Source organism: Poromitra crassiceps, assembly GCF_964638095.1.
Source record: "Poromitra crassiceps genome assembly, chromosome: 2".
NCBI classification, from domain to species: domain Eukaryota; kingdom Metazoa; phylum Chordata; class Actinopteri; order Beryciformes; family Melamphaidae; genus Poromitra; species Poromitra crassiceps.
The window spans coordinates 33,700,767-33,713,804 of NC_139624.1; the positions used below are offsets into that span (position 1 = coordinate 33,700,767).

Below are 13,038 nucleotides of genomic sequence, written 5' to 3' on the forward strand. Positions count from 1 at the left end.
TGTTGCTGTCTGTTGTAGTGTAAAACGACTAAAGGGAGGGTGGTTACATGAAAGTGAGTGATAAAAAAAGAAGATACTGAATAATGACATCACAACAGTATAATCCTAATGTTAATTTAAAATTAAATATTCCTCTAAATATGGCTAAAAGTCCAAAAAACATCAAATGTTCCCTTTCTTGCAGCACCCCCTATTTAAAAATAGTTCCAGCGTGCCTGGCACCACAATCATCACGGAATCCTATTCAATTCCCACGTAACCTATATTCCTTTTCATTTCTGCTGCTCTGTGTGTGTGTGTGTGTGTGTGTGTGTGTGTGTGTGTGTGTGTGTGTGTGTGTGTGTGTGTGTGTGCGTGTGCGTGCGTGCGTGCGTGCGTGCGTGTGTGCGTGTGTGTGGGGGTGTGTGTGGGGGTGTGTGTGGGTGTGTGTGTGGGTGTGTGTGTGTGGGTGGGTGTGTGGGGGGGCAGTATGCGGCCTGGTGCATAAGGTGATTATCTCACCACACTCGCAAAGAGACACAGACAGTGACGGACCACTCGTCTCACAATTGATCATTCTTCCCAATCTGCAGTATTGGAGAAAGCGGGCACAAAAGCTGCCTGAATCACACCACTCATTATCAAGCAAGATGACGACGACAAAGATGATGATGCTGATATTTTGTCACACCGTGCTTTGATCGCACATCAGGATTTGGACGGCATGTCGGGTATCACGAGAGCCTTTAATCCAGCATGAAAGACACGGGTAATCCTGCCTTGTTGGATTATTATTCCACCACTCCCTCTCTCTCGCCATAGTCCAACTTGGGTGCACATGTGCTTAAGTATTATTAACCGGGCCACGTCCTCTAACTGTGATCTGTCCGTGGCCTCCATCACTCATCCTCAGTCTTAGCAGAGGAGGGTGCGTGTTTACTCCTGACTCCCACCACAACCAAGAGGATTTAACACTAACTAAATCGAACCTATGTAAGCTTCCATCCTAACTCATAGCTATATGCTGGCAGTCTCCGCTGCTCAAACAACATGCTCTCAGTGTCATAATAACAATACAGTAGCCTACAACACATACATTCCTTCGATCCTGCCGAGGTTTGTTCTGTGTAACACAATAGTCTTGTGTACCCGGGGCTATCAAAGCATAAAACATTGTGGATTTTCCATAGGCTAAATCTACTGTGGAGCAATGATAAGCTTCTGACCCTGCATTTACCCTGCAACAGCACTGCAGCATTTTCACAACAGCTCCTCCTGGGGGTGGAGCAACAGCACTGCAGCATTTCCACAACAGCTCCTCCTGGGGGTGGAGCAGCAGCAGCAGCAGCAGCAGTGGAGCTCCAGTCATTGTAAGAAGTGGGATTCTTACTGGCTCTCCCATAGCTTTTATAGCACAGTCTGGTCCAGTCAACAGCAACACACAAACTCAATCAGGTCTCAAAATGACGACAACCTTCCTACTGCAGAAATCGAGATACCTTAACTCACGTGTCAAACTCAAGGCCCGGTGGCCAAATCCAGCCCAGCACCTCATTTTATGTGGCCCGCGAGAGCTAGCAGAGAATACAATTTGCGCAAAACAATTATTTGCTAAAAATTGCTATTGTTAAATTGAATAATAGTTGTAGGCTACTAGTTGTCTGTTTGCCATTGTTTTCCCTATAATTCTGCTTTCAGAGCTAGTTATTAAGTATTAAGTTATTACTAAATAACAATAATAATCTAATCAGAGGCAATTATGAAATATGATAACACGTAGGCGTTATATCGTGTTACATTTACAACCGGCCCTTGGAGGGCAACCATACTGCTGATGTGGCCCTCACAACACAAACTCCTCTCTCATGCCTTCAAACTGCCAAATCTGCAGGGAGAGCATCTTCTGAATGTGCTTGTACTTGGTTGCTATCTACAGTATGTCCATGTTTAAATATCACCAGAAGGAACACCAAAGTCAAGAAACCCCAGCATAGCCCAGGAGGAGTACAGGTGTGACGCCAGAGATAGAGCCAAAGCTAAATCCTCCTACTCCACATTTGTTAATTTGTTCAACAGATCTCCAGCGAAATGATCCAGCCGAATCTCACATTAGGATGGAGGGGGGTATGGTTTAAATATGCAGGACAGAACCTTTGAAGCTCCATCCACAATTTAATCAGTTAATATTTAAAGCAGGGATATTCTTTTTATAAGGCATTTGCATGGTGTGGTATTGGAGTGGGGGTGGGGGGTGTTGGAAATGAAGACATGAAGACTGAAATATGATGTCCTGGGCTCTTTATCCACTTGCAGATCATTGCCAGGCATCCCGTTGATCATTGGCATTCAGAGGCCTGCACTATCTATAATAGCTTTCAGCTTGTCAGACAATACATGCAGCAACATTTTTCCAAGGCTGCCCCTCCCGGGAATAGAAATCATCATTATGTTCTATTTTATTGGACCTTCTCTCCTCCTGCATCTTAGCCGATCTTGCATACATAATATCTAGCAACATTATCTAGCTTTCTTCTTTATTATCTCACACACATTAGGCAATAATACATTAGCACTCCCCGTCCCAATGCATCTGTACTTCAAGTTTGTTGTGACATTTGTGTGAAAGACCACATGGCAATAACACATGATGCACCACATTCTGACAGTAAAACACATTGAGAAAAGTAGCAAAATGTGTGTTGTTGCTGATTAGACATTATGGCCCCTATCGTTGCATCGGCGCAGTTTCTAGGCCGAGCGGCAGGTGCAGATCAAAGCAGTGGGCGTGGACAGGCGCACTTGATATCGTCGTGCTGGCGCTAGATGCAGCCCAAAGCATTACAACCACGCCTTTTAGGCGTAAAATTATGCACCGTCATGCTCATTGGATAAGTGCAATAAACGAATCGCACGCTTGCCTTTTTAGCTCCAATTCCACTGGTCCCGCAAAACCAGACGAAACCCAAGCCTCTGATCCCCCCCCCCCCCCCACCTCCCTTCATCCCGTCTGTCTCCATATATCGGCTATTATTCCATATTATGATGCTTCTCAAACCAATCTAACTGCAGTTTAAATACTGCAAGCATGTAAATACGCTACACTATAGCAAGATCAAAGTGAAAATAATGTTCTATGCATCAGCTAGAAAAATATAGCCTATTAGATTGGTGAAAGTTTGTCCAGAAAGATATCATTTTCTCTCGCCTGCTGCAGGAAGGATGATGCACATAAATATACCCTACATTATGTCAAGTCATTGCATAAATGTGTTTTTATTGTAAAACTAAATGTGAAATAGGGCCAAGTTATTGGAGGGACATCACAGTATAGCAGATGCCATTAGAAGCGCGTTCCGAAGCGCGTTCCGCTGTTACTTCTCTAAATCACGTTAATTCGACAAGGGGTATATATAGGCCCAGGAGGACATATATGTTTCACATAGGGTGGTGTTTTCATTTCGATGTTTTATTTGGTCCAATATTGAAATGTTGACAATGGCAGGCTGTGTTACCATTACACATTAATTTAGAACTACCTTTTATATCTATTTTGGCTCATTTGGTGGCTATTTAGTAGCGAAATGAAGAAACACAATGCATGCTGGGAACTCAGAGAGAGAGAGAGAGAAGGGTGACAGAGAAGAAGCAGTGAAGGCACAGAATAGGCCTGCTTTTCAAAAGCGCAAAGCGCTAAATGTAGGCCAGGTCCCAAGATATCACTAGGCTGGTATTTAGCGCCGACACGCCCACTTTGGGACTGCGCCACGCCCATTCGGCCTAAAGCGCATTTGGCAGCCTAAAGCCTATTGCTATCTTGCCGAAACAGGCGCAAGGCACGTTTTTTTGCGGTTAAGGCCCGTAATAGCGCCGATGGCCTGTGGGAGAATAGAGCCCAATGGCCCCTATCGTTGCATCGGCGCAGTTTCTAGGCCGAGCGGCAGGCGCAGATCAAAGCAGTGGGCGTGGACAGGCGCACTTGATATCGTCGTGCTGGCGCTAGATGCAGCCCAAAGCATTACAACCACGCCTTTTATGCGTAAAATTATGCACCGTCATGCTCATTGGATAAGTGCAATAAACGAATGGCACGCTTGCCTTTTTAGCTCCAATTCCACTGGTCCCGCAAAACCAGACGAAACCCAAGCCTCTGATCCCCCCCCCCCCCCCCCACCTCCCTTCATCCCGTCTGTCTCCATATATCGGCTATTATTCCATATTATGATGCTTCTCAAACCAATCTAACTGCAGTTTAAATAGCCTACTGCAAGCATGTAAATACGCTACACTATAGCAAGATCAAAGTGAAAATAATGTTCTATGCATCAGCTAGAAAAATATAGCCTATTAGATTGGTGAAAGTTTGTCCAGAAAGATATCATTTTCTCTCGCCTGCTGCAGGAAGGATGATGCACATAAATATACCCTACATTATGTCAAGTCATTGCATAAATGTGTTTTTATTGTAAAACTAAATGTGAAATAGGGCCAAGTTATTGGAGGGACATCACAGTATAGCAGATGCCATTAGAAGCGCGTTCCGCTGTTACTTCTCTAAATCACGTTAACTCGACAAGGGGTATATATAGGCCCAGGAGGACATATATGTTTCACATAGGGTGGTGTTTTCATTTCGATGTTTTATTTGGTCCAATATTGAAATGTTGACAATGGCAGGCTGTGTTACCATTACACATTAATTTAGAACTACCTTTTATATCTATTTTGGCTCATTTGGTGGCTATTTAGTAGCGAAATGAAGAAACACAATGCATGCTGGGAACTCAGAGAGAGAGAGAGAGAAGGGTGACAGAGAAGAAGCAGTGAAGGCACAGAATAGGCCTGCTTTTCAAAAGCGCAAAGCGCTAAATGTAGGCCAGGTCCCAAGATATCACTAGGCTGGTATTTAGCGCCGACACGCCCACTTTGGGACTGCGCCACGCCCATTCGGCCTAAAGCGCATTTGGCAGCCTAAAGCCTATTGCTATCTTGCCGAAACAGGCGCAAGGCACGTTTTTTTGCGGTTAAGGCCCGTAATAGCGCCGATGGCCTGTGGGAGAATAGAGCCCAATATGTCATCAATGAAAATCCCTTTTTAGAGAGAACCAGCTTGTCTGTAGTCTTGTTTGTTCCACACTGTACGAGCGCAGGAGAGAGTCTGGCTCCTCTTACTCTCACTCTGGTATAGCGGGGAGAAAGGCTCTGTTATCTTTACAACCATCCACCCAAAGTACCAAGCAGGCCTGCTTTGTTGCACAATCCAAATCATCATCAAAACTGGCCATTTTCAGCGTGTAGGTTGCTAGCTAGCATTGCTAACAATTTCCCTTCGCTCCGACTGAAATGGTCGGAGCCAATGGCAGAGCTTATCCCCGCAGCCCAGTGACTAGCTTGTCTGTAAAAGGATTCGCTAACATTGTCCCAGATGCTTCAGAATCAGGAATAGACACCCAGCCGCTGGCCTTGTGTTTTGATATCTAATAGCTTTGGAAAATGACAGCCATCTATTCAAATAATGGAAATTGTGGATTATGAATGGACAGAGAGCAGGCCATAATTAAAATAAAATCTGCCAAAAAAAGGTGATTGCACTGTCAAAAGGGACCACAACAGACAGCATTTAGCACATGTATAGACGATTTCACGGAATTGTCAGTCCTGCTCTACCCCCCCCCCCCCCCCTTTCCATAGCAAACACTGCAACAGGAAGTGGGCTGGGGTTCAATTTAGAATGTTTTTGTTGTCAAGTTAAAACCGCTTATACACAGGCACAGATACATCCACATACAGTCACACTATGAACACAGTTTCCAAATTTGCACTGCAAAATAAAGTGATCCTGACATTATCATTCACTTAACCATGATCAATTTGCTGTGGCACATTAGTCATAAAGCTACTGTACGAGAGCATTAGAGAGTCACTACAGCTCTGCACATTCATGACCGTTAACCAAGAAGGCTACAGATACTTCTACCAAAGGGCTGTTTGGCTTTACAGCATGTTGACAGCTTCGTAATGGAGTGGCCTCTCTGAGGACATTTACACCTGGCACTTGACCACTTGAAAGTACAGGTGTAAACGCCCCAAGACACATTGAGGACGGATTGCGATCTGATCGGCCAAACCACCTCCGGAGGTAGTCAGGGACGCATTGTGACCACATTGAACACAAGTGTAAATGCAATGTGTCCTCTCAATCCGCATACACTCGTTTTGGGTGATCAGATTGCAATCAGATTGCAATCTGATCACCCAAAACGCATGTTAACGTCAGGTGTATGAAATCAGGTTCTTGTGGTCAAGCACTATCCATTTGCAATCTGATCACAGACAATGCATGTTAGTGCCAGATGTAAATGGCCTCTGTGTGAGGACAAACACGTACCTGTGTGTGCACTTCCCGCACACTCACAAATTATGCAGACTTTCATGGGCACACATATGCAAACACACGCACGCACGCACGCAAGCATGCACGCAAACAACAAGCGAAATCATTTGACCAAACATCCCAGGCAACATTGCAGGGAATACCCATTGTGAGATGTCATTTCACCACAAAATGAATGCCATAGAGAGAATATGCAAAGCATCCAGTGAACCATTACAGTTCCAGATACATGAACATGGCCACACAATCAAACAAATATACAGAGTAGAGTGATGCCAAGACGGAATGCAATTCTTCCTTTTTTCTGAGTAGCTTGTCAGAAGATTGAGTCGTCCACTCCCATTCCGTTCAAGGCAGCTTTCCATATGTGAGTGCTTCTCGGCACAGACCCTCACTCCACTTTAATTAAGGTTTGGCTGCATTATACAAATAGAAACCGCTTAAGAGTGCAGAAAGGCTCATATTAGATGAGCTTTTTTCCCATTTTCAAAAAGAGGCAATGTTTCTCAGACAACAGATGGTATTTACTCAAATTATACACAGCAAATGAGGGCTAGGGTGAGATGCTTTATTCCAGAGCCCATTGGCAATCTATTAAAAACAGAAATTGTGTGTGCAAATCCACCGAGATACAAGGAGATTGACATGGAATTAGGGATGGTTGTGTTATTCACTGGCAGTCGAAATCCAATAGAAAGTCTTCTGATCATTAAATGAAAAGTCTATCCAGCAAAGCGTTGTAATTGCCTCTCAAAATTGCACACATATCCCTTTCTTTCTTCCATGATCCAAACACAGCGCGAGAACCATTCCCAGTAAGATGATACAGTAGACCACAGCGTCCTAATTGCTTTGATTATGAACAATGTGTTTGGCGATGAGAGAGATATGAGCTCTCAGGAGCGATGGTACCTGAGTGGGAAAGAGTTCAATATGAGAGCATGTCTGGCAGAATGAAGCGCTTTAAAAGCAGACTACCTGTATCTGTCATGTCTCCTCAGACATGCAGAGAAACCCAATTGCTGGGGCACTCAAGTGAGCATGTGAGGAAATGGGCCAGTGCTCAAACGCAACAGGATTTGTGATCTGCATATGCTGAATAGGACTAAAATATACATAACTGAGATGTTAATTTGTACTCCCAACACAAAATGGCACCGTTTCAGCCCGTTTAAAGATTAAACAAAATGTCACGCCTTAAGCAATGGCTTCATTCATCTATCTCTCATGCCCAGGAAGCATTGTAGAGGTTTCTATAAATGATCTCTCATGCCCAGGAAGCATTGTAGATGTTTCTATAAACGATCTCTCATGCCCAGGAAGCATTCTAGAGCTTTCCATAAAATATCTGTCATGCCCAGGAAGCATTGTAGATGTTTCTATAAACGATCTGTCATGCCCAGGAAGCATTGTAGAGGTTTCTATAAATGATCTCTCATGCCCAGGAAGCATTGTAGAGGTTTCTATAAATGATCTCTCATGCCCAGGAAGCATTGTAGAGGTTTCTATAAAATATCAATATCAAGTCATGACAGTTTAATGGGAAAACAGGCACGGAAGGGAGACTATACAAAAGCCATTCTGTATGATATCTAGCCTTAAACTTCACTGTTTCCCATTCCCTTAGATTTACATAGAGAAATCAGAATAGATGCAAGCCTCTTTCACAATATCTGACTCGGTCCTTCTGGGTCCAAATTGGGATGATCAATCTCCAAAACAAAGCAATAATTGCCAGACTCATAATGAAAATGGGTCCTTAATAGATATTTCTTGTCAGCGGCACCTACAGTACAGCATGCAATTTAGCTGGGTTGTTTACAAGCAATTCCAGCACCATATTTTCTGTTTTCAGGCAACTAGGCTAAGGTCATTACTTAATTGAATTATTTTTAGGGGAAAATGGGACAGTGCAGTGTATTTTCCACAAAAGCAAAAAGCTAATAAATAATTGAGTGTCTAAAGCAGACATACAAAATTGACATTTATTAATCTTGTATTATTCAATACACTCTCCTGGTAGACGCACATATTGACATTCAAACATTGTCAACACACTGTGGTTAAACTCACTTAAAGATAAATAACACTCGAATAAAGAACAAACGTCTTATGGCCTTCGTTATCCAATCACTGCTTGTTATCATGAGGAACTTTGACTCGGAGCCAAATTCACTCTGTAATGCTTTGCTGATGTACAGGAGCTGCTCCACTGACAATAAACAAGGACCTGACTTGGTGTACATTCTGTACAACTCCTGTTAGTGTTTTTACATCCATGCTGGTATGGAAGTAAAACACATTACGGCGTTGTTATGAGTCATCTTGAAATTTTGCTTACAAAGCAGTTATATTTTTGAGGATAGAATCGTATGTTTTTCAAATACTGACTCATGCATTTCCAGTGCCAAAGTTCTTTGATATTGGATATTTCACACTTTGGACTGAAAAACCCTTCTTGTCACAGTCACCATTTCGATCTTTTTCAATTGCTTTTGTGTGGAGCTGTACATCAGTGTGACATTAGAGATGGGGGGATGGGACAAACTGCTGTCTGTCACTTCTAGCTAAAGAGAATGGTAGCGAGGATTCAGTAAGCTGGACTGGTTTGCCATTATGCTATTTAGGAATCACATATCAAATCTGAAATTCTGTGGTATTCCCCTTTAAGATGGAATGAAAGTATCAATGGAAGGATGATGAGTGAGTGTGCCCTGGGATATATTCCTCCATATTCTCCCCATTCAATGTCAAATACACGTCATATTCAATGACATGGTTTAGGACATATTTTGACTGTGCCCAGGATGCAAACGACAAAAGAAAAAGAAAAAGGTTTTGGTACCAAAATAAGGACACCATTTGAAAATGTTGTCACCTACTCTTAGAAAATGACTGCTGGCATTAACATAAAACTCCCAAAGGGATATCCTTGCAAAGTGATCTCTTTAGTCATTGTCTACAAGACATTTTTAGATGCTATAATAAACTGTAGCTTTAAAATATATCAGATAATGACATTTCCCCAGCATATGCAGTGTTTTGCAATGAATCTAGGTGAGACAAGTTCAATTTTGTCCAAAATTGTAAATATATTAATGCAAATTTTCGACCTTCAGACCGTCATCACTTGATCAATCACCATTTCAAAACACTGCCATGACCACATTGATTCTGAAGACGACCAGGAAAAACCTCAAACACTTTTGTTAATTATCCATCTGCTGATGTGAGCATAATCTCTGCCCAATGAGAGGGATTAAAAACAATTTTGCAAAATGGAAAATTTTTATTTTCAAAAATGTAAGCAACAGATTACACAGTTAACTTTCAGCAAATGCAATCCTAACTGAAACTGTACTCACATTCGGGACTTCAAAATGAAAGACTCACATACTTACACACAATCTATCTATAATATACAAAAAAGAATACATAATAAATATTAAAATGGCCACAAGAGAGAAAAGTAAGTTATTGAAAACAATCAGTAGAGAGCAAATGTAGGGAAAGTAGAAACAAGACGCTGTGCCTTAAATGTTTTTTTTTTCCTTTTTTCCTTTTACATTTTTTACAAATTGTGCAAGATTTCATACTAAGGCTCTGGTCTTGAAGTGACTGTTGTCTAATCCATACCGCACACACACACACACACACACACACACACACAGACACACGCACACACGCACGCGCGCGCACGCACGCACGCACGCATGCACACACACACACACACACACACACACACACACACACACACACACTGCCTGTGCTCTGAGCACTCTGTGGGATGGAGCAAACCATTGCTGAATAAAAATGGGCTGCTCAGTGTATGGCCTGTGATGCTTATGGGAGTGGACCAGCTTTTAAAATGGACATGCACTTCACGTTGATGGGAAAAGACTCCCCTTGTGTCTAAAAATGACTTTTCAGGAGTGATTGAAATAAAAAAAAGATAATCCAACAACCAAGAAACATGACAATATCATAACCATTAAGGCAAGAACACCCGGAGTGGCATCAGCAATACTGTAACAATATGTCAGTGTTTAGGTACATGGATATGATGAAACATTTAACTAGTTCGTCACTGTCTTTTTTTTAAGCACAATGTTGTTCTTAAAAGCAACTTTTTTAAATCCAAACATCATTTCATCTTTTTTCATCTTTTTGTTTTTGTAAAAGGTGATAAGAAAAATAACAATGCCAGACACTAGGGACATATGGATCGTAAAACTACAAGAAATAATTTCTAGTTTTAAGTTGCAACTTCAAAACCACACACTGTAAATCCCCACCGTTAAGCCCCGCCCAGAAAATGAAAAAGATATCACTTACATTAAAACCATTTTTATCCTCTTGTGATGGTGTATTCCAACAGTCACCAAGTTTTGCTTTACTTACAGCGATTGTGAAGTCTGTTGCAAATTAAAGCATTCATTGTTTATTTTGGGGGGTGAGGGGAGAAGTTGTCCTTGCAATGCAACTGGCAACTGTTGACCAAAAAAAAGCATCTTTACATCTTCTTTTTAGTGCAACTCTTAAAATGTAAAACATCTCCAGCGATTCCTTGAGAGGTAATCATTTCTTTATGTTTTTCCCCCTTTTCTTATCATATTTTATGTATCTCATACCTCACAGAATTACGCATCTTCAAAATATCCAAAGCAAGGGGGTCACTCTTTGTTTTCATTGTTTTGTCAAAGATTTTTTTTTCTTATTTTTATGTGACTTTTTGCTTCTCTGCATTGGCATGGCCTTCCACAGCGTCTGTTTACTAGAACATAAACACAAGAGGGGATCCAGACCTCCTGCGTATTCCATTCCCTTCAGCCTCCACATTTGATATTCAATCACCGTGACAGAGCTCCGTGATTGACAGTCCAACTTCTACCTCTGAACAGAAGGGTGAGGAGAAGGAGGAAGAGGAGAAAACTGGAGGACGAAGAGAAGAGAGACAGAACGAGAGAGTGCGCTGTACAACGGGACCGAGCCCAGATCAAGATCAATCAGGGAAATACAGCGATAGAGGGGGGAAAAACCCACACCAAAGCCTTCATATAACGCAGTAGGGTTCCCTTGGTAACCTGGATTTTCTGCAGTAGAGGAGTGTGGTGCTGAAGCAGCGCCGCAGCTCCCTGTTGGAGAAGATGCAGATGAAGGGATTGACCCCGGCCTGGGCAAAGCTCATCCACACAGCCGCCGTCAGGTAGCCCCCGGGCACCACCGGACCCCTGGCAAATACCCGCCAGTAGCAGGCCACCAGATAGGGCCCCCACAGCGCCAGGAAGAAAAATGTCATGATGTAGAACATCCTACTAATCCTCTTCTCTGTTTTGAACTCATCCAACACCAGTAGGCGCCTGCGGCCCGCTGCGTTGCTGTTCTGCCGGATGCCCAGCAGGGTAGGCGGGGTGGGGCCTCTCCCGAACCCGGCGAGCCAGTTGGCGGCTGCCTGCCCGCTAGCGCCCGGCCCATGGAAGGTCCAGTTCTGGCTGACGGCCGGCACGAACTGCACGGGCTTCATCTTCCGACGGTCGTGGACGAAGAAGATGAGCTTGAGGTAAACCAGCTGCGTGGCCAGGAGGATGAGCGCCAACAGGAGCATGAATCCAAGCGAGTCATTGGCCCTGAAGGAACGGTGCTGGAAGGTGCACTGGTCCTCCTCGCGGATGAAGGAGTACGTCCCTACGTCCAGGACCGGGGGGAACGCCATGGCCACCGACAACGTCCACACCATGCAGATGACGGCCAAGCAGGTCCAGAAGGTCAGCCTCTTGGTGTAGAAGCGGTGGTGGGCGATGGCCAGGTAGCGGGTGACGCTGACGCAGAAGAGCATGAACGCCGTGTGGAAACAGGAGAGCACGCCCAGGAAGGCGATCACTTTGCAGGTGAGCGTGCCATAGGTCCAGGCTGATCCATTTTTGACGGAAGTGAAGACGAAAGGGAAGCAGATGGCGGAGCGCAGGATGTCCGAGGCGCAGAGGTCCAGCAGGAAGTAGTAGGGCGCGCGGTGCAGGCTCTTGTCTTTGACCAGCAGGATGGAGATCAGGAGGTTTCCGACCACGCCGACGCCGATGATGAAACCCAGAGAGGTCAGTTTGAGGAACGTGGCGAGAGGAGAGACATTCTGCAAGATGGTGTGGTCCCCTGCATGGCTATAGTTCGCCATAGATGGAGGAGGGATCATAAAGATAGCGGAGTAGCTTCAGCCAAGTATCATGATCTAGGTGGCAGGGGCAGGCGATAGATCCATTTGGCGGTGTGCTTTGAGGAGGTTTCCAGGCATATGGGCAACCTCTCTTCTAAGGCATCCTTTGTTCCTTTGTCTCATCACACCTAAAAAAAATCCCTGAAAAATATTATCCACCCATCAGCTTTCAGTCACATACAACTGCTGCATTGTTTTAACTGCACTGCCTCAATCTAGACTGCTATGATAAGTCAACATTTCCCTCTGCCTATGTCGTTTTTCCCCCCATTGTCACATAGATTGCTCGTTGCATTTAGAGTGGCATGCAGTCAGCCGGTGCAGAGCTCTGTCCCAGCTTCAATACTTTGTCTAGAGAAAGAAAGACAGGGAGACGACGATAGAGCTTGATAGTCTAAGTATTAATCCTTGTTACAATAATCTACTTTTATGGGGAATTGACTCAGACTGAACAAAAGCC

The 13,038-nt window shown here is 43.8% G+C and overlaps 1 protein-coding gene across 1 annotated transcript; it reads right to left on the bottom strand.

Moving 5' to 3' along the window:
* Positions 1–10,885: 10,885 nt before the first annotated feature.
* Positions 10,886–12,753, bottom strand: gpr85 (G protein-coupled receptor 85). The gene has a single exon (XM_083632329.1). It carries the CDS (start codon positions 12,555–12,557, stop codon positions 11,424–11,426), a length of 1,134 nt encoding a protein of 377 aa, XP_083488455.1. The 5' UTR covers positions 12,558–12,753; the 3' UTR covers positions 10,886–11,423.
* Between the last annotated feature and the right edge of the window lie 285 nt (positions 12,754–13,038).